At 49.6% G+C, this 24,587-nt stretch overlaps 2 protein-coding genes across 23 annotated transcripts in view; both read right to left on the bottom strand.

Annotated features, from left to right (window-relative positions):
• SCRIB (scribble planar cell polarity protein) overlaps nt 1-7,370 on the bottom strand; it is a 69,444-nt gene extending 62,074 nt beyond the window's left edge. For 12 of the 17 annotated variants that reach the window (XM_020994771.2, XM_078153851.1, XM_020994772.2 and 9 more), the window contains exons 1-9: nt 5,415-7,369; nt 3,244-3,361; nt 2,137-2,215; nt 1,848-1,937; nt 1,661-1,717; nt 1,385-1,448; nt 1,186-1,260; nt 581-725; nt 89-207 (exon numbers count right to left, since the gene is read on the bottom strand). In XM_020994771.2, the coding sequence (XP_020850430.1) occupies nt 89-207; nt 581-725; nt 1,186-1,260; nt 1,385-1,448; nt 1,661-1,717; nt 1,848-1,937; nt 2,137-2,215; nt 3,244-3,361; nt 5,415-5,573 (906 nt within the window). In that variant the 5' untranslated portion in view covers nt 5,574-7,369. Of the gene's footprint in view, nt 1-88; nt 208-580; nt 726-1,185; nt 1,261-1,384; nt 1,449-1,660; nt 1,718-1,847; nt 1,938-2,136; nt 2,216-3,243; nt 3,362-5,414 lie in introns of all 17 variants that reach the window. The other 5 variants (XM_020994779.2, XM_078153850.1, XM_078153856.1 and 2 more) reach the window with 2 other exon arrangements.
• Nucleotides 7,371-7,750: 380 nt separating this feature from the next.
• Nucleotides 7,751-24,587, bottom strand: part of PUF60 (poly(U) binding splicing factor 60) — a 38,993-nt gene continuing 22,156 nt past the window's right edge. For 3 of the 6 annotated variants that reach the window (XM_020994959.2, XM_020994963.2, XM_020994960.2), the window contains 10 exons: nt 20,103-20,198; nt 19,195-19,284; nt 17,864-17,914; nt 13,973-14,134; nt 13,724-13,816; nt 12,836-13,049; nt 12,520-12,710; nt 12,217-12,352; nt 11,725-11,960; nt 10,840-11,296 (listed from right to left, as the gene is read on the bottom strand). In XM_020994959.2, coding sequence (XP_020850618.1) covers nt 10,997-11,296; nt 11,725-11,960; nt 12,217-12,352; nt 12,520-12,710; nt 12,836-13,049; nt 13,724-13,816; nt 13,973-14,134; nt 17,864-17,914; nt 19,195-19,284; nt 20,103-20,198 — 1,569 coding nt within the window. In that variant the 3' untranslated portion in view covers nt 10,840-10,996. The other 3 variants (XM_020994964.2, XM_020994965.2, XM_020994962.2) reach the window with 3 other exon arrangements.

The following is a 24,587-nucleotide window of genomic DNA, read 5'->3' as shown; positions in this document are numbered from 1 at the left end:
TGACAGACAGAGCAGGATCACGGCAGGGATTTAAAGCCTGTGGAATCAGGTGAGTGTGTGTGAGGGGTCCAGACTCCGTGGTCCATACCGTCAGCATGTTCTCAGTGAGGATGAGCTCTGATAAGTTCTCACACTCTCCAATGGCCTCGGTAACCTCACAAAGCCGATTTTGATCCACTTTCAGAATGGAGAGCTGTTTCAATTGACCTGGGGACAGAAAGGCACAAAATAAAGGAAAGAGATTTTCCCAACAGGAGCTGCTGGCGGCAAAATGAACAGAATGCTGGGCCTGGAGTTTAGAAAGACCTGAATGCAAACTCAGCTTCAGACACTTCCTAGCTATGGAACTCTAGGCAAGTCATTTAATGTCTGCCTCAGTTCCTTCATTTGTAAAATGGGGCTAATAATAGCACCTTCCTCGCAGGGTTGTTGTGAGGACCAAATGAGATAATGTCTGTAAAATGCCTTGTATCCTGGCAGAGAGAAGGTGCTATATAAATGCTTATTCCCTCCCACTCTTCTCCTCCCTAAGTCTTTCCTTACCATCAAAAATGTAATGTTCTTGGACCACCCCACATACCGATGCCATCCGGGAGCCGCTCAAGCAGGTTCTGGGACAGTAAGAGGTCCGTGAGCAGGGTGAGCCCGCTGACCTCAGCCGGCAGCTGCTCCAGTTTGTTTTCAGACACATCTAGGCACACCAAGCGCCGAAGGTTCCCCAACTCCTAGAAAAAGTGCAGAAATGGTAAGAGAGAGATGGACTAAAAGCGTAAAGATATCTGGAAGGACAGTGGGCAAAGGAAAGCCACAGACTGAGGAACGCTGGAAGGAAGAACTCAACAGACAGCTCAAAGTAAGGCTAGGAAGCATGGGGCCAGAGGAAAAGCTGAGAGAAGACGAATAGAGGGAGGCTAGAGGAAGGTGAGAGGAAATGAAGGAAAGCTAAGAAGGGAGAGGAATGGAGGAGACAGGAAGGACTAGAACCAGTAGAAAATGAGGAAAGGTTGGAAAAGATGGAGAAGACTGAGAAGGAAGGGGCAAGAAAAGTGAAAGAAGACTAGTAAAGGATGAGGAAAAGTGGAGCCTCAAAGGAAGGTGGGGCTGAGTGAAGGAAAGCAGGGAGTAGGCAGAACAACAGGGGGAGTCAGGGAGAAAGCTCCTGATTTCAGTCTCCCTTTTGCTCACCGGAGGCAGTGTAGATAGCTGATTTCGGTCCAGCCACAGCTCTCGCAAATTAGGAAGGGCTCCCAGAGTGTCTGGCTATAACAGAATAGGACAAGTAAAGATGCATCCGTAAAGACTAGGAATTCTCTTGCTTCTGCCCAGATATCTCCACCCTCACCACCACCTCCAGTCCCCAGGACCCCTAGGCCCTGCCCCTTACCAGCACTTCCAAGTCATTGCCACCTAGATCCAACTGTTCCAGTTTGACAAGGAAGGACAGAGACCTGCAGGTAGGAGAGCAAGAGTTAGAGAACAGCTTAAAAGTTTGGTGGAGGGCAACTGAAGGGACAGGGGACTAGAGAGAGAAGGAAAGAGCTCAAACTGCAACCCAAAAAACTAAGCTTGTAAATAACTAAAGCCTTACAACCTAAGAAGGCAGGGAACTTCTGAAAGCAGAAAAGACTTGGATACGATAAGGGCTTCTGCTGAAACTCACGTGGGAAGGGACTTTAACAGGTTCTCCCGTAGCTCTAAGGTCACCAAGTTAGCCAAACTGGAAGAGAAAAAGGAGTAAGTGTAAAAGATGGAAGGTGGTTCCTACTTCAGCCACATTGCCATTCCCCTCCCCGAGAGAACCCATCATCTAATTCCCCTATTCTGCCCAGATCCCCATATTCACTCACTTGCCCACATCTCCTGGCAGCACCTGCAGGGACACATCATTCAGGGCAAGATGAGCTAAGCTGCGCAACTGGGTGAAGCCATCAGGGAGCCTACAGAGATTGGGAGAGTCAAAGGGAAGACCTCCAGACAACCCTCTTTAGAGGGAAAGACTGATCCTTAAATACATCACCACCAGATTAGAGAATACTTAGCTTCCCATCTCACTCCTGCCCCGTAGGAACAGGACCTTGGAAACCACAAAAAAACCACAGCAGATCTTAAGCCTCACTTCTTCCCTAGTCCTTTTACCTGGACAGGGGATTCCCACTGAAGTCTGCAATCTCCAGGGCCTTGCAAAACTTGATGCTCTCAGGTATCTCAGGGATGTCTGCATGACAGAATACAAATAGCTAACAACAACTACTAACATTTATATAGCACCTACTATCTGCTAGGTATTGTGCTAAGCACTTTACAATTATTATCTCATTTGACCCTCACAACAACCTGGAAAGTAAGTGCTATTATTATCCCCATTTTACAGATGAGGAAACTGAGGCAAAGAGAGGTTAAGTGACTTGCCCAGGGTCACACAGCTAGTAAGTGTCTGAGGTGAGATTTGAACCTGTCATCCCAGTAGCCCCCTGTTATTCCTATCAGAGGAATGCCCAGACAGGAAGGGGATCCAGGGACCACAAGTGACCCAGACTCTAACCCTCCTGTTCCCAACTCTATTAGATCTGACACCAGCAGTTACAATCCAAAAAGTAAAATGACCCTCCTTCCCTATAGTGATCCAGATGTGGGAAGAATTTTAAAAAAATAAAAACAAAACAGAACAAAACAAAAAACCCACCTAATTCCATTTCCTCAGTTTCAACAGAGACAAAGTTAAAATTTGCCAAAGAAATTTTTACTGAGAAATTGAGAAAAATGAAAATCACAAAACACACAGAAACAGATAAGCATACAGAACACTACCATATTAAATAGTCCAAAAGGGAAAAAAAGTTTGTAGCTACAGATGGTCTGTTGGTACAGCTGAGGTACCCAAGGTGGCCATCTATAATATTTCAGCCCATAGTACCAGGCTCAGCTGTAGACTTGGAAGTTTCCTAGCCTTAGTGCTCTTAATAAGCCCTGACCCTTTTTTAACGTTGGTTGAAGTAACACTTCCTTTGGGAAGTCCTTTTGGATTGATGTTGGGTGTTATTTTGTGCACAGTACACTTAGTAACCTGGGGCCCAGATCAAAATTTTATTAATTTTACTATCAACAACAACACAATGCAGGAACCTCCTTTCATCTATACCTACCACTCTCAGTCATCTTCCCCAACCCTACCCCCACCCCCAGGGTAATCTCTACCACGTAAATCTCTCCCCACACCTGAGCCCCTGCCCCAAGGCTTCTCACCATTTCGGGAGACATCAAGCTCCACCAGCTGCATGAAGTTAGCCACCTCAGGTGGCAGCCTCTGAATCTCATTGTCACTCAGGCCCAATTTTCTAAGATTCAGCAAGCGGAAGAAAGGCTAGGAAGTGAAGGAAAAGAGTATTTCAAGGGTGCTTCATTAAGATTGTGAGGCTAAAAGGAAAAGTCAAGGGAACAAGTCCATTTCAAAGGCAGCCTCTCAAGCCCTCCCACTTCACAACCAACCCTACAAACATCCTACACGTACACCTCCCATCAGTTCCCCTAGAACCAATGCCCTGAAGAACCCTAAAGCCCATCCTACCTTAGAGACAAATAAACCAATAAGCTTGCTCAATCTCCTGCTCTCCCTCTCAGTCTGTTACTACTCCTCTAACAGACACAGTCTCACTCCCACAGTACTGAGGCCACAGGCCCCAAGAACACAGATGGAGAAGGTAGGAAGTTTGTGGATTGCCAGCTCAAGGCCAGGGAGTCGGCTGTTTGTCCATTGTGATGTACAACACGCGGATTTCCGGCCATTTAACACTAAGACTTAGGAATCTCAAAGCTTTTTGGAATCTGCTTCTCCAACAGTACCCCCTCCCTCCCAAGACACTAGCACAACAGCTCCCACCCACTTCTCTGGTACACAACGGCCTGACAAAGGTATTAACTGGGCAGAGAACAACTGGACCTCTAGCAATGGGAGCCAGGGTAGGCCTCGAGAATAGGGGTGCCAGGAAGGGACTGTATATATGAACAATGTAAATGACAGGGAATGTCTGGGCACCGTAAGTAGACCTGCAAGAGTTTGGAACAAGAAAAACATGTGAGCCAAGGCAAGGAATCCAGGACCCTAAGCAATGATGCCAATAGGAGAGGGGAAGAAACAAAAGGAAAAAAAGCAGTGAGAACAGGATACAACAGTTACAGGAATATTGGGGGAAAGGCTGGTACTACATTGGGGGGAGGGGAAGGAAGGAAGGAAAGAGAGCCAGGCCAAAATCCCAAGGGCCCAACCCCTATCCTGCCTGGACAGGCTGAGGCTTCCCTGCCCCAGGGACGGAAACCCAGGCAGCCCAAGAAGGAGGGGTGGGACTGGGAGTAGACTTAGGGCCTCCCTAGATGTAAGCAAATTAAAAGCTTCTTTTAATCAGCCTGAACAGGAGATTTGCTTAGGACAATCACAGTCTTTGCCTGCCTGCCTCCTGCTCGAGTTTCACATCTCATCTCCCTCTCTCCCCTCCCCTCCCACAGAGATGGGCAGTGGCTGCCTGGTGACAGGTGCCACCTGGTGCCTTCTCAGCAGCAGGTAGCCCAAGGAAGAGGGGGGGAGGGGAGAGGGAAAGAACTCAGGTGGAGCAGGAACCAGTTGGACTCGGCAGAGCTGGTTCAGTAGTGTCTCCTCCCACACCTAGGACAAGATGACCCTCCTGCCACTGTCTTCTACAGACTCCTCAGAGATCAAAGGACAGGATCACATACTTTCTTCCAGACTCAAGTTCAATGAATGACTCAACCTAAGCACCCCCAGTTGAGTACAAGTGAGGATGGTAGAAGGTGCCCACTGATTTCCTGGGGCTTCTCCCCAGATGAAATGTGAATGACTGACAAGTGATATTGGTGGCAGATAAGATACCCAGACAACCAGATGTGGGAGTCTCTCAGGAGAAGTTCCTAGTACAGCCCCTCCTCAGAATGTCCAATTAATACCAACCCTTAGTTCCCCAGGGAGGCCCTACTGAGAATAGGAAGCTCCCTACTGAAAGAGAAGGCAATTTACCCAAACCATCAATTGCCAAGGTTCTTAGAATCCAACACTAGCCCAGTCCTGATGACAGCAGAACACAGAACCAGTGGAACCCCTCCAGCCAAGATTTTGGCTCTCATGGGATCCAGAAAACTGTCTGTAGCCACACAACTCTTGCCATCACATATAGGTTATCCTTTGTCCCAGGTACTCAGAGAAAATGATGCCTATTTCTAGGCTTCCTAGCCTGGGTTCCAGTGACACTTTTCTCAGTGGTCCACAGGGTATGCCCAGCATACCATGAAGGAGCAGACAACTAGCTATTCCTCCCACAGGCAGGCTGCTGGTAGGGGTATCAGGAACAGAGCCTAATGGGTACATGATGCCGTGACTCCTGGGATAACTATTCAACCCCCCTCACCTTAGGTAGCTCCCTCAGCTGGTTGGCATCAAGCAGCAGCTCCTCCAGGCTGCGGCTGTAGCGATAGATCTCTTCTGGAACAGCCTGCAGTGAGCAGTGCCGCTTGTCCACTGACTCCACATGCCGGTTACACCGCCACAAGGGGATGCACTTCAGCATGGTGCCTCAGGAAGGTTCCTCTCCCCCAGGATGGAGAAGAGGGAAGAGAAAAGGGGGATTCCGGCAGACAAGGGAAAGTCAAAGAGGCTTAGGCCAAGGGGCCCCTAGACAAGGATTACAGGAGCCAAAACCAAGCAGGTCTGGGCAGGAGGCATCAGGAAAGAGACACAGGATAGGAGCTGGGGGCAACAAGCAGGAGCCCCTGGCCTCTCTTATCGGGGAGCAGGAAGGTGAGGCCAGGCCAGGATCAGCAAGGTCTGGCAATGGCACTGCCTTGGGCACAGGTGCCCTGGGCAGCCTCTGAGGAGGGACTGGGAGGCAGGGGGCTTCGAGAGAGCTCGGGGCTGCATGCGGGAGGGCTGGTGGGGGCCAGGCCTGAGCTGGCTGGGAACTGGACCCTATGAGGTGAACACTGGGGCCAGAAGAAGGGACTAGGATCAAGAAACCCCTGAAAGAAGTTCAAAGGTTCCCCTGAAAGCACCTGATAGGTGGTGGGGAGGGAAGAATTGTGAGGGGATGATCCCTAAAGAGGACCCCCACAAAAAAAATCTTAAATCCCAGGAGGGCAGACCTAGAGAAGTCCCTGGGAAAGGCTGGGTTTTCTACAGGAGGTGGAGTGAGAAGGGTTCTCTATATGATAGATGCAACTCAGATCTCTTAGAAAATTCCTCAATTAAAGGAATGAAAAAAGGTGTTGATTTGGAGAGTAAAACCCTAGGAGGAAAGGGTCCCTCTTAAAACTGATTTAAAAGAGGGTACCTTAAGAATCCCCACTGAGGAAGGGACTATGAGAGGAGGCTGCCCTTGTTAGAAAAAGAGAAATTCCCCAAGCTGAAGTGTTGTTTTGTTTTCGGGAAGGGAGTGGAAATCTGCTAAAAAAAAAAGTCAACAGAGGAAGGAGAGATTCCTATGAGGAAATGGGAATCTTTGAAGAGATGGAGGTATAGGGGGAGCCTGTGAAAAGTGAAGAGGCAGGTTTCTGGGATTTGGGATAGGTTTCTGATGACAGCTTGGGGAAGGAGAGGGCAAGTCCCTGAGGACAGTTAAAAGGGATTTCCCAATTCTTTTGGGAAAGGAGGAGTGGGGTGTATCTGACGAGCCTAGGGAGTGGAGTATGGACAAGTGGGGAGGGGGTGGAGAGTTAGTGTGAGAGAGAGAGAGAGAGAGAGAGAGAGTGTGTGTGTGTGTGTGTGTGTGTGTGTGTGTGTGTGTGTGTGTAAAAGGGGTGAGACCTCAGTCTAGGACAAAGGGGCAGGTCTTTGAGGAGACAAGAGGGAAAGGCGAGTCTCTGCAGGGAGACTGGAGGAGCACCGGGATTCCCTATCAGGGGGGACTTCGGGGGAGGGCTGGGAGGTTTGCGGGGAGAGCTACGGACTTGGGACCAGAACCGAGGCTCTGGACAGCTTGGGGAAGGGGCTCCCGGGAGGGGAGGGGAGGGGCGGGGCGACGTCTCCGAAGGGGGCTCCCCGGGAAGGCGGGGCGGGGGCGTCTCCTCACCGGCCCGCTCGGCTCAGAGCAGCGAGGCCCGGGAAATGGGTGGAGAGAGGCCTGGGGCAGGGGGGCGGGGGGCGCGGCCCCGGCTGGGCGCTCAGGAGCTGAAGCTCCGCTCCCACATCCCGCCTGCTCTCGGCTCCGCGTTACTCTCGGACCCCCGGCGAAGCCTCAGTCTCGGTCTCCGTCGCGTCTCGGCTCCGACTCCAGGCGTCCGTCCGGGCGTCCCTCCGTCCGTCCTCGCCGCCGCCGCCGCCGCCGGAACCGCCACCGGCCGCCCAACCGCCTGCTCGCCGCGCCGCCTGCCGGGAAGGCGAGTCCCTCCCCCGCCGCCCCAGTCCCAAACTCAGTGGAGGACTGCAGTTCCCAGAAGACCCCGCGGCCTCGCCTACATTGTTGGTCCCTCCAGGGACCCATACTCCACCCCCCGCCCATTCTCGGTCTGTCAAGTGCTCTAAAGCCTTTCTCACTCCCTTTCCCGATCTTGCATGCAGGGAAATGTAGTCTAAGCTTTCCAGCCAATCCAAGGGGAACGACAGCTAGAACGCCGAGCATTATGGGAACTATAGTTTCTCATGGACAGGCGGCGTACTAGGGGTAGGTGGCAGCGGAGCTCTGGTCGCTACCAGTATCTTCATCCTTATCTTTCTAAAGTAGAGCAGGAGATACACCAAAGACAACAAAAAGAATTTTTAAAATGCAGCTGTATTGGGAAAAAGATGAAGCTCAAATTAGGAATGGGGCAAAAATAATGGACAGGCAACTACTCGTATTTTGCTTGTTTCATCTTGGGGGAAAAATTGGGCTGGAAAGGACAGGAAATGGCTAATGCGGAGTTTTGATAAGGTCAAGTTGTCAGATCCAGATCTCCGTCATAGAACACGAGAAAATGTGGAGGCTGAAGTTTTTAAGATCGTGGAGAATTGGAGGGATGTCAGGCTGGAAGACAAATCTTGTCCCCTGTCTTTAAAAAAAAAAAAAAAAAAAGATGGTGGCATCTTCAAACTATAGTTCCCTGAAGAAGTCTCAAGTTGTATTAGAGATGATTTTTCATGGGTTTGTCAGCAAATGATTTCAGATTATTCTGATGTTCCTTCTAGCAACAGGGATCTGCTGTAGCTACAGTTTTACCTATACTTTCACAAACCATTTAGCCTACTCTCGTTACTTCTGTGGACACAGTGGAATAATGGCTTTACCAGAGGTCTAACTGTGGAAGTTAGGTGGCTTCCTAACTAGTTGAACATCCTAAGAGAAATGGATGGGCTCTCAGAGGTCATCTAGTCCAACTCCCTCAAGGTTAGGAAGTAACTTGCCCAAAGTCACAATGGCAGCATGTGGCAGATCCAGATTTTGAACCTAAGTCCAAATCCAGGACTCTTTCCCCTGTGCTATCTTTTGCAAATTAAACAAAGTTAAAAGGGATAGAAAATGCATTGGTTGATAATAAGAATCCAAAATATATCTTGATAGGCTAGTATGTTGGGCTTAATTAAGAGGCAGTTCATCTGAAAAAGGTCCAGGGGTTTTGGGGGACTGTAAGCGCAAAGTGAATGACGTATGCTCTGGAACTAAAAGAATCCCTAATAATCTTAGGCTGCATATAGAAAGGATCTCTAAAGTGGTGGGGATAAACTATCCTGTACTATGTGCCTTGGTCAGACCACATCTGGAATAGTTTTCAGTTCCAGGTGCATTTTAAAAAGCTATTGATAAGCTGGAGAACATCTAGAGGACAGGAAAAATGGTGAAGGGTCTGGAGGATTGAACACTTGGCCAGGAGAAGACTTTGGGGAGGAAGGAAGAGAATGGGTTCCCTCACAAGGAGTCTTTCCAGGGGGGCCCACGAACCTGTGGCCTTGAGGCCACCCCACCCCTGCAAGCAAAGGCTGAATTACTTCTTGGGATACACTATAGAAGGGAGTCTTTGCAAAAGGGACATTCTTTGTAGAGTTGGAAAGAAACCTCACAAGGTCATCTAGTCCAACTTATGCCTTTTCCCTTGCTATGTGGTCATCTAACTCATTCAAAGACTTCTGATCATTATTTAGCACATTTTTCTTTCTTTGGCTACATTCCTGCTTAACTTCAATTTTAGACTGACTGTCATTTCATTATCATGACTATTCTTTTCAATAAAGCAGATCTCACTCCATACACGCACTCTTATAAATTCACCACAGGTGATCCATCCAATATGCTGAATGCCTCTCTCAAGTTCTCCTCATATTTGCAGGAGATGAAATAAACATGCAAGCTGTCCCTTAGTCTTGTCCTTCATTCTTGTTATATGACCAGCTCATCTTTTTCTTTACTGGGCATACATTTTTCTGATGGCATCTGCTTTTATATCTGGAAAAACTGAGGTAGAAAGGGTAACAAGTTTGGTGAGAGAAGAGAAATGGTTTCCAAAGGAAACACAAAGTTAAATAATGTAATGCAACATCACAAGATGTCACATAAAAATTTTTCAAGTATGTACATATTATTTCAATTAAACTATAGATTCCTTGAAGGGCAGGCCCCTGGGCACTTAAACTGACTAGGTAAAATGATGTCACGGGGGCAATTAGGTCCATAGGAAATCTAAGTGAGTAACTGGTAGAACTATGTGACAACAAAGCTTCTGTAAAGCCAAATGACATTTGCTCCAAACATAATGCTATTGTGAAATGATGGTCAAGGCAACATTTTTCTGCATATGCCTACACTTTTAATCCTTGAACCCCTAGGAGTATACCCTTTTCATAGTAGATACTCATGGATTACTTGAAGACTGATTCAAAAGTTCAGGTCAGCCCATAGTAGAACCATATTTTGAAGCTCACTGAGGATCTAAACCAATGTTCCTGCCCTCAAGCCAGTCAGTCAGTAAGGAAGTGAAGAAAAAGCCACACACATCGGATAAGCCTATCCCATGGCAGGACTGAGGTCCCTCATGAAGGGTCTGACAGCTAGAAAATAAAAGAAGGCGAGGAAATAGAGCAGGTAAAAGAGCCAACGCTAGAAAAGGTGGAAAGGAAGGGTGAAGTCAGAGATAAGCAGCTTGGGGGGGGGAGGGAATGTGTCCACTTCTTAACTGCTACGGTCAGGCGAGGCCGAGCCTTTCTCATTCCACCTATCTATGAATCTTCCTCTATTCTTCCTTTTCACTGACCCAGATAAGGCAAGGTGGTCCTTGCTGTAGGTAATAATAGCCAAAGAGTTGCTCCCCTAGAAGCCAATTTCTCTATGGATTTGTGCTCCTCCTTTTCCATACCTGTCCTGTTTCTACCCTGAGAACGCTACTTCCAACCCCCAGTAACCAAATCCCACCCTGACTTCATGTAACCTGAATCCTCTTCCTCTGTAAAGCCTGCCTTGAAATGCACTGACCTGAACTGCTGCCCCCTTAAGATTTTGAAGTATGCCCTTCATGTTTTTATTTAAACCAGACAGGACTGGTAGGGCTAGGTCCAGTCCTTTAACTTTCTGCAGAAAACAGAGGATGGAGATACTATTTTGCATCATTCTATTTCATTGTGTGTGCATTATTTAACCCAGCTATGGGGTCCTTGAGGAGAAGACCATATCTTCTCCTATCTTCCCCCAGCACAGAATAAACATTTGCTGAACTAAAAAAAACTGACACGAAGGGTGAGGCTAGATGGCCCGTCAAAGCACCAAAAGGGCCAGAAAGCTCTTGCCAAAGCCTAGGAAGAAAGAGGCCCTGGAAAGATAAAGTCCATGTAGAGTTGGGGACAGCCGGCAAGCATATGATCTCACACACAGTGTGTACAAGGGGCCAGCAGCATCCGTACTTTTATCCAAACTACACAAAAAGGCCAGGCAGGGGCTGAATTCAGCCCAATATATCTTTCTACACAAACTGGAGGGGAGAGACAAGAGGAAAATTCAAGTCTGTGAGAGGCTGGGGAGGAGCAGGGCCGAGGTCACGCAGACAGATCACTATTGTCAAAGCGCTCTTGGTCATAGACCTCAGCCACCACCTTTCGGCCAGCAAACCAACGCCCATTGAGGGCCTGAATAGCCTTGTGTGTCTCTGAGGCCATGGAGAACTCCACAAAGATCTTGACTATAATTTCAGCGTCCTCCTCCTCACCCTGCTTTTCTTGGTAGATGATGACACGGTTGACAGCCCCAAACTTGCCACACTCCTCTGTCACTTCCCCCTCCAGGTCATCATCAATGTCTTTGGGGTCCACCATGTTGCGTAGAACCATCACTGTGGACTGGAAGAAGAAACGGATGTGAGTACTGGGACTAGGTGCACTCCATCTCAGAGGTGTGGGTGGGGAGGGTTTTCTCTCATGCTTTTATGCACTATCCCACCTGATACTGGGAGTTAATACAGACCTTCATGCTGCCCCTCCACTGTGACTGTAACTCTTTTGCCACACACTCCACCCCTTCTCCCTTCTCCCACACTGCTATGGTTAGTTCAAAGGAACAGCAAATGGAACCCAAAGATCTCTAGCCTGGTTCCTAGGGGCTGATATGATGCCTGGAGTCATTAAAAATCAGGACAAGAAATTATGGAGGTGAAGATTGGCCCCTGCGGTGGGAGGATATGGATCTGGGAGGGACACAGACCCAGAGTGATGGGAATGGGATGGCATAAAGAAGTAGGGAAAAGTTGAGCTCTGGGAGTCTTGTTTACCTCCTGCTTCCGAAGCAGCTTTTGCATGACCATGTGGCGGGCACTACTGCCTGAAATGCTCATGTGCTCCTGCTCACTTAGCATCTCTGGCCGCTCAGACTCAGGGAACAATTCCTCCTCTTCCTTCTCCTTCTTGGGCTCCAAGAGGCCTAGTGTCGGAGGGCTAGCCAGGATGGGGTTCACCACCCCCACAGAAGGAATGGTGACAGGGATGGGGGGCCTTGCAGGGGTCACACCTATCACACAAAGACATAACTATGGGTTATCTATCAGTTGAAATTATCTTCTCCCCAACCTCCCAGTCACGAATCTGATCACCCTCACCCCCACATCTTCTCCCATATGACACTGGATAGGAATAATGATGGACTCAAGAGGGGATGTCTATTAAAAGCAACAAAGCTGCAGAGAGAAAAAAGTAGTTCTCACCCAGAGAGAACATGGAGGAGGGGGACCCTGCAACAGACTGGAATGAGTGGCTGGGATGCTTACCTGTGATAACTCCAGGGGCCTGGGCTGCCATGACAGCTTGTGGTAAAGCCCCTAGTGGCTGGGCCAGAGTCAGTGCTGGTGACACCAGCCCAGGTGTGGCCAGAGTACCCAGCACAGCTGCACCAGCCACTGCTTCCTACAATAGGATAGCAAGAGCTCAGGCCAAGACTTTCCACAACTCATGACCAAACACTCCATATTTCCTCCTTAGCCCCAAACCAGCACTATACCTCACCCCCCCAAAAAGACTCATACATACAAACCGCATCCCCCCAGTTTTAGTTCTGCTAACATGGCTCTTACCTGAGCAGTGATCTTGGCTGTGGCAGCAGCAGCTGCTACAGCAGCTGCGGGTGGAAGGCCCCCAGGGGTGGCAGGTGTAAGCAGGGGCATAGGTGGTGTAACTGCCTTGCCTACCCGAAGGTACTGGCCCCCCAAGTCAAAGAGATTCATGGATGACACAGCGTCCTGAGATGACTGGGCCTTTTCATATTCTGCAAGCATAGACAAAGCAATAAGACCTGTAGCAATTTATCCATGGACCCCTCCTCCACCCTTCCCTTGAGTCAGGGCCTTCCTAATGGCCCTTCTCCCTCCCCTTACTCTCCCCTGGGCTCACCGATGAAGCCATAGCCCTTGTGTTTGCCTGTGGTCGGGTCCCGGGCCAAAGTACATGACTTGATCTTGCCGAAGGCCTCAAACACACTCTTGATGTCATCATCTGAGAGGTCCTGGTGCACTGAGGCCACGTAGATGCGGTTAAAGGCTCTGGCTTCTTCAGCCAGCTGGTCAATGATGGGCTGGGCCTGTCCGATGTTACTGGGCCTACCCACCTGAGAGTGGGTGGCACGAATGGGCAGGTTAGGCAGACCACTCAAAGTACTAATAGGCCAAGCAGGCCCCAACCCCTGATGCACTTCCTGACCACCAACTAGCATGGAACTTGGACTCGGGAAGGGCAAGTCTTTGTAGTCAGACACCCCACGGTTCAGTCTTCTATAGGGGCAGGCCAAGGCAGTAAGGAATCCCAGAACTATCAATGTGGCAGCCATGTCAAGCTTGGGTCCAAGGCACTCTAACCCTGCCATTCTTCAGGTCTCTCCTATTCTACTATCCCTCTGAACTAACGAACACTAACTCTACGTGTCTGCATTTAACTGCCTTTCAAAATGCTCCCAAGATATTTCATATAAAGCTGTGGTTGTGAAAGTCTGCAAGCCCTCATGAGATTTAATGTCAGTATGAAAGAACAAGGATCTTGCCCACATAAGTCCAAGTTTGGAAACCCAAGTTTCAGCAAAGAAGGGCCCTCTACCAGTAGGCCCTTTCCAGTGAATCATTCACTCTGTCTATTCCCTTCAACCCTCCACTCCCAATAAATACTAAGCGAGGAGCGTTTGGTCTTATGCAGGTCTTTCTTGCTCCTGAAAGCTTCCCTTCTTCACCTACCTCCTGGACCTGGTCACCTCATACTAAGGGGGAGGCTTACTCCCCTGAAGTTCCTCACCTTAATATTCCTTCCTCCTAGCATCACAGAGTTCATCTGCTCCAAGGCCAGCTGGGCTGCTTCTGGCACCTCATATTCCACAAAGGCAAAACCCTAATGCAGGGGGAAAGCCAGGTTATGGAGGGATGGGGAGCCCTGGACTTGGAGCTAAGTCCCAGCATAGCACCCCCTGGAGACAAAGCCTCCTTCTTAACCCACCCAGGGCAAGGAGTGGAGCATGTAAAGAAACAGGAGTAGGCCCAGGCCCACCTTGTGTTTCATGGTGACTGAGTCCCAGGACATGTCTATGCTCTTGATAGGCCCGAAAGGGGCAAAGGCCTGGCGGATGGTATCTTCTCCCAACTCATAGTAGATGGAGCCCACATATACCCGACACATGATTGCCAGTGCCCTCTGCCTCTGAGCTGCCATCTAAAGGGGAGAGAAAGAGAGAGAACCACTGACCCATGAGCATGGGGGAAGAGTGAGGGAGCCAGGAAAATTTCTCCCCAATCCCCAATTCCACCCCAACACCCTTTTTCAGAGCTGTGGGAGACAGCTCACCCTGCACACACACACAGCAGCAGGGGCAGGCTCTGGCCAGGCTGTGCAGGGCAAGGTGGCAGCAGGCTGGCAGGCGGGCAGGCAGGCCCCCAATCCACCCTCCTCCCTGCTGGCCCCCACAAGGGCCAGCTCCCAGTCACACATTGATGCTGACCAATCACCTCTGCAATGGCTGCTTCAGGTGGCCAGGCCTGCGAATCTCCATACCTTTCCCCCATTCCCTACTTCCTTCCCACATTTATGGGGAATTCTGTTCAACAGTACTGCTCTGGCTCAAGAAAACAAGGCCAGGCCTAAAGGAAACCAGACTGTTTGGGGCAGGGAGAATTCAACAAAAGCACCAACCACTACCACCCCTCCCCACACCCTTTTCTCCCCAGGTCAGGTCCTGATAGCCCAGAACATAGGCAAAAGACAGGCAATGCTGGGGCCCTAGCCAGAAGGAGTTGGATGATTTGGAGGTGTAGGGCAGTCCCAGGAGCCTTATCCTTCAGTCCTGCTGGACAGAGCCCTACTACACTTAGGCTGGGAGATCCCCTCTATCCAACAGCACTCCCACCTTGGGAGGCTACCTCTGAAAGCCGCACAATTACAGCCTAGGGTTTAAAAGGGAGAATCCAGAGCCCCAAGGGCCCTCTCCAGAAGTTGGGGTGCTATAGGCTGAGCTCTAATTTCAGCAAACTATAGCCCAATTCCTTTACTTTCTCCTCCTCACCCAGGCTCAGTATACCCAGCTTAAAACAGACAGAATCCAGGAAAAGGGGGGCTGGGAAGGTGGGAAGGGGAGCTCAAATCAGAAACCTTGAGTTTGTCTTGGCCCTGGCTCTGGCCAACACCTCCTAGTAGTAGGTCCTCTTGAGAAGTAAGGCCCACAGAGAGGATGGAGGGAACATGGCAGGAAAGCTCAAGTGGCTTCCCCTCAGCGATGTCCTGTCCAAGGATTCCATAGCTACAGAATCCAGGAGGATTAGGGGGGAGATGGGGAGGAGGGATGGCCAAAGGGTGTGGACTCTTCACTTCCACAGCGTAAACCACACATATGCCAAAGCCCATCCCTGCACAGGCCCCATTAAGCAGAATTAGTCTTTGCTAGGGGGTAGTGGGGAGGGCAAATGCAATCCCAACAGGCTGGCTCCCCACCTTACCCTTTAATGACCCAAAATGACTATGTAGCAACTGCCTGCATCAATAGCAGTAAGAGGTTTGGGGAATTCTTTTGGTGAGGTGGAGGGAGGAGTTGGCATCCTACCCCCTAGGTTGGCAGGGCTGTCTCTATGGGTCAAAGCCTCACAATGTGAGCAGTGGGCTTCCGTCCGGCAGCTGTGGGGCTAAGGAGATCGACAGACAGACAAGATAGTGGCCATAGCAAGAGGAGAGGAAAGGCCTGGTTGCTAGGATATGACTGGGGCTGTCATTAACACTGGGGGCTGAACTCCCTTGATTGGGAGACATCATCATAGACTCACCCACACCATGCTTTGAGATATTACAATGTCTCTTCTACTTCCACCCTCAACCCCCAAATAACCAGCCTAAGCCAGGCACAGTGCTTCTCTTGGGAAAGGGCTGGGGAGAACCAGCTGTACTTATTCCTCTCAGTGGGCCCAGTATACATCAGAAAAGTGGGGGAGGAGGCAGGGAATCACACTGTCTTCCTTAAAGAATAGCTCCAAGGACATAAAAGGGACATCCTGCCCTCTCCCCTTTGGGTCCAGTACTGTAGCTAGCCCTTTCCTGACTGAGGAGGGCCACCTCGGGAAGAACAGGAGAGCTGGAAGCCACAGATAATTCAGACAAGTCAATCCTTAAGTGCACTCCTCACCTTCAGTTCTGTTTATGTGCTCTTGGCACTTGACCCACCTACCCCAAAGGAACAGGGCTTGAGACAAAACCATAGTGGTTCTTGGAGAAGCAGGAAAGAATGACAAACAGGAAAGGGACAACACTCAGGCCCTGGAGATCATTATGAAAAAGTGACCAACAAAACTGTTTAGATACTACAGGTAAATTCTCCAAACCAAAGGCCCTGTCTTTCTCCAGACAGACAAATATGCCTTCTTCCTTAAAATTAAAGCCCTAAAGATGGGTTTTCTTTCCCCCTCAAACTGAAGGTTCCCCAAGGAGGGCAACTCTTCATTCTGACTGATGGCTTACTGAGAACAGGGCCCTATCTCACTCTCTCAGGGTGGAGGGCAGCTGCCCACAGCAGAGAGCTTATTTCTCATCAAACTGGGATGCCCCCTCTCCCTCCAGACCAAGGGCACTATCAGAGGGCAGGGACCACAACCTTCCCTTCAGGCCAAGTCTACTTCCTCAGAGGAAAGACTCCCAGAAGGCTGGGGCTATGCCTTTTTCTCCCTGAGGGCAAGGACCAAGTCTCTCATCAAATTGAGAAGGCTTCTTTCCCAGCTCAAAGCAGGGCCTCCCTGAAGGCAGGAGCCACATCTTCCCCAGACCAGGGGCTGCCTGAAGGCAGGGGCAAGTTCTCTAATCAAACTGGGGTGGAGCATTCTCTTGACACCATTAAACCAAGAGCAGTCTCTTCTGAGTCCAGGAGCTCCCCAAGGGAGCAACGTTGCCAATCAACCAGGGGGCTGTCCTTTCCCTATCAGAGCAGGGATAATTTTCTCTCAGACCAGGTGCGTTCCCTAAAGTTAAGGGCCACATCTCTCAAACCAGGGGCTCTCCCCCACTGCATTTGACCAGGGGCTGTTTCCCTCTTAGAATAGGGGCACCCTGATAGTGAGGACTCTTATCTTTTCCCGTCTCCATCTCTGAAGCTCCCCCAGCCCAGGGCCTTGCCCATATTTCATACTGAGGCTGAGGAGGGGTGGGCAGAGGGGAGATGGGGTAAATGAAGGGAGGATAAAGGGGGATGGGAATGGCTGGTGGAAAAGCTGCCTTGCTTCTTACAAATTCCTAATCCCTAAGGGCCAGGTAAGGCTTTCCACTTACTGGGCAGACCCCAAAGAGGGGCTGCTCCTGGCCCAGTGGTGGCCTCCTCTGGTGGCTAGGCAACTCTCTGTTCATGACAACCCATTAATGGAAGCCCACAAAGCCCAAGGTCAATCCTCCAGTAACTTTATCGCTCCCTTACCCTCCACCCACCTCCCCCAGCCCCTGGGTTGGTTATGTAGCTCCCTCCCATCCTCCCTCCCACCCAGGACTTAATATGATGCCATAGGGTCCCCCCTCTCTCACCAGAAGCCCAACCATGGCCCAAGAGACAGGCCAGCCGGGAGGGAGCGTAGTTGTGCAGGGAGCCTGCCCTCTGTGGCCCCAAGTGCGTGCGTGGCTGGCTGCTGCCCTCCCAGGCGGCTGCTGCCCCTCCGGAGTTACCTGGCCGGTTACTTTTAAGGCGGGCCCTCAGAACGGAGGCATCCCTAGGGAAACGGCTGTCCCCCAATGTCCCGGGGGGGTGTGCTCCCAAACAGCTGGCCAGCTGCTGCCCGGGCCCGGCCCCGCCCGGCTCTCTGCTCGGCTCGTCCAGAGCTGGCGGGCTGGGGGAGCATGGTCCCCACCACGCGGGCCTCACTGCCCCCCTCTAGGCCCTGACTAAGGAAATGTGCCCCAGAAGAAGTGAGTATTTCTATTGACCGATTGCAAAGGTGAGAGAGGATCTCCAAAGCCCATTGTCACTGCTGCCATCTGAAAGACAGTAAAGACAGAGTTCAGTCTGTTGGAGCTGAGCATTCTCCCGCTATTGTCAACAACTCACGCAGACAGCGGCACGGAGACCCTGCCTGCTGGAAGGGCCTGCCTTCCTTCCCCTCACCGCCGACCGACCGACCGCCTGCACCGCCTGCCCCCTCAGGGCCTCCAGAGCCCCGGGCTGGCCGGGCCCAATGTGCCAATTCTCCAAGCCTGCCCAGCCAGGGCAGGAGGGAGGTAGCTGCAGTGGAGGGAGCAGTAGCCTCTCCCAGCAGGGGAGGGAGGGAGAGAGGGAGGAAGGGATGGATGGAGAAAGGGAGGGAGAGAGGAAGGAGGCAGGGTCTCAAGGCACTATAGACCTTGGTCATCACAGCCTTTGCCTCACTCCTGCTATTATAAGGAGCCCCTCATACAGACATCACAACCACCACACCAGCCACCTGAGAGCAGAGCAGAGCAGAGCAGAGCTGCCTCTCCTAGGCATGTGCCTTGGCCCCAGAATCCAAACTGGAACTTCCCATCCCAGGGAGGAGAACTTTTGGGGATAGGCCAAGCCCAGACAGCCCTACCTCCTGCTAAGGGAGGGGGGGCAGGCAGGCAGGCTGAGGGACACAGCTATGTTACACAGAACTCAGCCCTATGGCCCAAGGCTTGTAGGCAAGGACAGCCATTATACACACCATATGTGCCTGCGGGCCATGCAGGCAGCCCAGGAAAGGGAAAAGGGAGGGAAGGGAAGAGCAGTGAGCACTGAAGATGGGATGGCAGCAGGTGGGGATAGAAAAAGTGGGAGAGTGGGACCCCAGAGTGATGGAAAAGTGGGCTCAAACAACACAGGGAAGAGCCAATGTGAAAAAGAAAAGTAGGGAGGAGGACAAGGAGAAAGGAGGGTAAAAAGGAGAAAACATCAGGGAAAAGAAAGTCCATTGGACTGGGGGAAGTGGAGATGAATTAAGGAGTTGAATCAATCTCTGGAAAGGCCCAGGGATCCCTAGAGTGAGCCCCAGGAATAGGGGCTAAGAGAGTTTATAAAACTTCTCAGGATTCAGCAGGAAGGGGGAAGGGGGAAGGGGGAGGAGGAAGAGGAGGAGGCAGCAGCAGCTTCCCTTCCCCAATCTGGGTGGTTGGGGCACTTTTCACAGCACACTTGGATTTTACTGTGGAAACAGCAATGAGAGGCCTGGGGCCTGGGGGCCAGCCAGTTGTCATGGCTCCCTGGGACCTGGGCTCCTCAGGACAGGGAAGGGAGGTGAAACATGAGAAGGAGGGTATCTCACCTGGAGGTTGGTGAGCTGCTGCTGCTGGTGGGCGATGGTTTGCTTCACCAACACACTCTTGATGCTCTGCTCCATGGCATACTTCTTGGCCTATCAGAGAAGCAAAAGAGATAGCAGAGTCATAACAAATCAGGGCCCAGGATGTGTCCCCCTGCAGTTCCAGGCACCAAAATTCAGGGACCCAATAGCTAATAACTCAGGAGTGAAAGTCATACTTGTAGAAAAACCCATCTTGTCCAAAGGGCCTGCAATGGGAGGCCCCATACCAGCTGGATCTCATCCTGGTCTGCCTATATCTTTATGCAGCAGTTCTTAACATGAAGTCCATAACTTGTTTTTTTAAAAACATTTCAACCTATATTTCAGTATACCTGGTTTCCTTCGTAATCCTATGTATTTTATGCATTTAAAAAGATTTTTCTGAGAAGGATTTTCTGCCAAAGGGGTCTACAATATAAAAAAGGTTAAAAACCCCTTTCCTAAAGGCTTTACCTACCCAATCTACACCCAAGAAAAACTGTAAGGGAGCCAGATGTAGATGTAGACACAAGGACATCTAGAACAACAAAGCTGAGATAGCTTCTAGAAGGCATCTAGTTCAAATCCCTTAACTGATAAATTGTGGCCATCCCTTCCAATTCTATGGCCCAAGGCCAACTCCTTCACAATTGCCTGGGTGAGAGATCTACCATCTAAGCTCTTGTCAACAGTCTTCACCAACTCAAAGCCCCCTGATGTCCTTTCCTTAGTGGATGTAGATGCTTGAGCCACCATTTCATCAAGGAAATCAAGAGTAAAGGAAAGATATCAAAGTTCAAGGTTGGCCTATACAGGAGTCTGCAGGGCTTTGATAAGTTACACAAGGGACCATTTCTGGACTAGGGGAATGGAAGGAAAGGATCGCTCACCTTCTGGAGGGCCTCCTGCTGCTCAGGTGTGAGGGGTGGCAGCCCCAGCTTTGCTGCTGTGCTCTGCCCATTTTCCATTTTGATGGAATCTGTGCCCTGGGAGACACAAGAGCCATGATCAGCTGCCCCACATGTCACACAGAAATACAAACTCTAGGGGTAGCATTGCTACTGTCCTTACTCCCTCTCTCCCATCCCCCAGTCCCCCAGACAACAGACTACACACATTCTCACTCTTAACAAACCCCATCACTCCCCATTTTTACTCCTTCAGTACAAATGATATAGAAACCTTCTCTATAGATGTGGATAGATGATACCACAATATATCTGCCTGGGTGAATGCCTTCTATAATCCTAAAACCAGAAGCCTTAGGATCAGGACATGCCTCTCCTGGACACTTCTTTCCCACTGCTACCATGTTCAGGATGCCTCGCAGTCTTCCCTCTCACCCTCACAATTTCAGCTTTCAGGACAGTAGGACTTGGTATTCTAGACATCTCTACCTCAGCCAGGGCTGAGCCCACCTAGACCTAAGAACCATTCTTGCGTCCTCCTGCCTAGACGGTTTTTATACAATCCCAGCCCATGCCACTCTTCCTCCACCCCCACCCCAGCAGAATCATTCCATAGGCCTGAAGCCCATGCAAGTAGGCAACACACACAGACTTTCTTTCTCTCTGTTGCTCTCCTTGTCCTCATCCACAGGTCCCTTGGAAAATAATGAAGCCAGTGTGACAACTGTCTGAGGACACAGACCAGCCAATGGCCAAGCCAATCAATCGTAAACATTAAGTGCCCACTGTGTACCAGGCACTGGGAATCCAGCCTGACCACAAAGTGGCTAAGCACCATTTCTTTTCTCTCCTCCAAGCACTTGGACAGGTAGAATTACACAAGGAAAGGTAGGCCACTCAGATGTTGACCCTTTACTCAGCTCCCAAATCCTAGGCAACTGAAGGCTATTTCAGGCCACATGAATTCAGAGTAACCCAGAAGGGACTAGGAGGAAAAAACCCATACATCTGTCCCCCTTTGCCCCTGCTTTGGGGTCCCAATAATGTTATGACCAAAGTGGGGCAAAACCCAGTCCTGGGGAAGATAAGGCCAGAAGCCCTCCCCACCCCCTACCATTCTCTAAGCAGAAGTTAAAAACAAGGAAAAAAATAATAACAACAACATGAACTCTCTACACAAACCTGACCAAAACAGGACGAGCAATGAGAGGGCTGATACATACCCACTAAAGCAACTGAACAACCCCATACCTAAAAGATGCCACTCCAATGGGAGGTTCCAGACTCTGCCTAAAACCTCAAACCCTCCCCATCTAGATATCTTCTTTTCTCTAGGAGAAGTCCCCACACTTGGCCTAAAGCCAGGGTGACTTGGACCAAAGCTGAGAGGCCCTGTTTTCCTGCCTCTCTGGCCCAAACACCAAGCTCCTGCTCTCTTTCCATCTGTCCTTGCCCCAGAGAATGCACACAAAGGCAAAGTGGGTGAAGGGAAAACAAGGGTAAGCGGTATAGCACTGAAACAAAGAACTCAACAGCTATGAAATAAAAGAACTACACAGGATGAAGATTTTTGTGTTCTACGGCAACCGGTTTAGTCCATGTCTCTCCTCATCACTCCACCTCTGAGGCCTGAAAAAGGAGGAGGTGGCTAGTTTGAAAGAAGAATGGATTAGCTTACTTTTGAGGGATCAAAGAACAGGCATAGAAGGGAAGCATCCATCTCCCTCCCCAATCTCCAAGAAGCCAAGGAAAGAAACATATTTCCTTTGGGAAACAGAGGAAAAAAACCTTATTTCTAGCTAGTATCTTCTCCCTTTCACGAACGTCTACAATCCAGCCAAATTCGATTATTAGCTATTCCCTGAACCCAAAACTCCACCTCTGATTACCTTTGTGCATCTACCCAAGATTCCCCTCTTGCCTGGAACAAACAACTTCTGCATCTCTTTTGTCTTACTTCAAAGTTCAGCTTAAATGCCACCTTCTTCAGAAGGCCTTCTCTAATTCAATGCCCAAGTATCCGTGGTCTGTCTCTATTCAAATTATCTTGTATATGCTCTCTCACTTTCCTGTCAGCATAGTAGTTAAATTGAAGGCTTAGAACCACCCCATCTACCCTAAAATTCAGCCACCTTTCCCTATTCTGACTAGCTCAGAAGGTCAATGCTAAAGCAGGCTCAAGGGAAGTGTTAGAGCAAGACAGCCAAATGGCTAATAGGAAGCCCTAAAAGAACAGAGATCTGGAAACAGTTCCCTGCCCAAAGGACATCAGGGGCCTCATGCCTGTTCATCTAATTCCCTAGATACCACCATTTCCAGCCCACCTAGAAGGCCTTGCCCCATGCCTGCTCTGGGAGCTAGGGACAGATGCTGAGGGAAGTGGTCTCAAGCTTAATGGAATCTAGAGCTTGAAGGGATCTCAGAAACAAAATTCAAAAGTATCTAGTCTGAGCAGTTTGCAATATTAAATGGTGACCTAGCTTGGTCTATCCATTCCACTGTGGAACAGTTCAGATTATGAGGAAGTTTTCCCATATATATATATATACACATATGTAGAATCTGATGAGTTTTAGCTTCTATCCATTTTCCCTAGTTTGAACCTCTGGATTCAGTCTGGAACAACTTGGGTCCTTCACCTATCTGACACACCTTTGTATATCTGCAGGCCCCAATCTTTTCATACCCTTATCAATCAATCAACAAACATTTATTAAGCACCTAATATTTGAGAGACATTGTGCTAGGGGAATACAAATACAAAAGGGAGATAAACTCTGTTGTAACAGAGGGCAAATACAAAACAACTATGATTGGTGGGACATTAACAACTGGGGGAAACAGAAATGCTCTCTTCAGGTGAGCCTTGAAGAGAGGAGGAGGGAAAGAGCATCCCAGGTATGGGAGACAGCTTATACAAAGGCATGAACAGTAAGTTGGCCAATTTGCCTGGAGCACAGAGTGTATGAGAGGGAGTAATAAGTAATCAGCCTGGAAAGATAGAGGGGAGTCAAGCTGTGAAGGGCATTAAATGCCAAACAGAATTTGAATTTTATTCTAAGGGCAATGAGGAGCCACTGAAACTTCTTGAGTAGGGGGGCTTTAGTAATAACAAATAAGGTCACTGTAAAACAGAATATCCTTGCAGCCCCACCTTAATGGGGCTTCCCTAAGATTGACATTACATGAACAGTGCCCAGAACTCCATTCCCCCAAAGCCAATTGTCCCACTTTCCCTCATTTAGACATTTCTGTTCCCTCTACTAGTCAGTCCCCATCCCAAACTACCTTTATTTTTCTCAGGAATGTGTATACCTATCAGTCCAGAGCCCTGAGTAGGGTGTGTACCATCACTATGTTTGCTGATTGAAAATAGGTCTTCACTGAACACCTCTGGGCCTTCACCACACTGAAGAGGGAAGGGAGGGGGAAATTAAGTTTGAGCCCTCAAGGAGTTCACAGTCTAATTAGAAAACAGGCCTCACCAGAGAAATAATTAAAGAATAACACAAGACAGTATATGATCAAGGGCTAGATGATAAGAAGCAGCCAAGAAATGCTCTAAGCCTTCAAAGGAGAGATTTTTGTGGGCTGGGGCGGTTATAGAGGAAGTCAGCCCTGGATCCTGACGTATAGGAAGAAATCAATATTGGAAGTCATTTAAAGTTATTTTACTTAAAATACAGTTTAAAAAAAATTTCTTAAATAAAATATAGTTTACACAGAAAAGACAATGCCAAGCCTCTTTGAACTTGGAGCCTTATAGCGGTGAGAGCTTTCATAGTCATTCACAGAATGCAGTGCTCCCTGAGCTCTCAGCTTTCCAAAAGAGGCAAGGAGGAACAATGGTCCAAAAAGTAACTAAAGCACACTTGGATCTCAACAGGGAGGAACAGGCCAGTGGTCAGTACTGTGTGCGTTTGCCAGGCTTTTCTTAGGGCTTCTTCGTAAGCAGGAAAGAAAGAAAGTAGAAGGAGAGATAGGAAGAAAGCCAGGAAGGTGGGCCAGCCAACAGGCCACCTGGCTCTAATCAGACACACAGCAGAACAAAAACTCATCTGCTAGGACTTTGCTAAGCCCACTCAGACCAGAAAGGGGAGGGGGAGGAACATCGAGCCAAAGCAGCAGAGTGCATGACCCTGGAGAGCACTAAGGACAGCCCTGAAAGGCTCCAAGTGCTGGGTGAGACAGAGCTTCCTTCTCAGGAAGGGATCCCCTCCCTCTCCTACCTCCCTGACAAGTCATCCATCCACTCCTGTGCTTGAATAACTCCACCGATAGAGACTTCATCCACAAACTCCTCTGGGCATGCTGCTCTAATGTTAAAGTCCTTCTTGCCACTGACCCCAAATCAGCCTCCTCGACCTCTCCCACCCTGTACTCTCAAAATGAGTCCTTGCCCTGCACTCTGGGGCTAAAAAGAACAAGCCTAATCCTTCTTCCCCATGCCAGTCCTTCATATATTTG

Source organism: Phascolarctos cinereus, unplaced genomic scaffold (assembly GCF_003287225.1).
Source record: "Phascolarctos cinereus isolate Bilbo 61053 unplaced genomic scaffold, phaCin_HiC Scaffold_4;HRSCAF=312, whole genome shotgun sequence".
In the NCBI taxonomy this organism is placed as follows: Eukaryota; Metazoa; Chordata; class Mammalia; order Diprotodontia; family Phascolarctidae; genus Phascolarctos; species Phascolarctos cinereus.
Note: the sequence above shows the minus strand (reverse complement) of the source record. Positions and strands in the feature narration are given on the sequence as shown.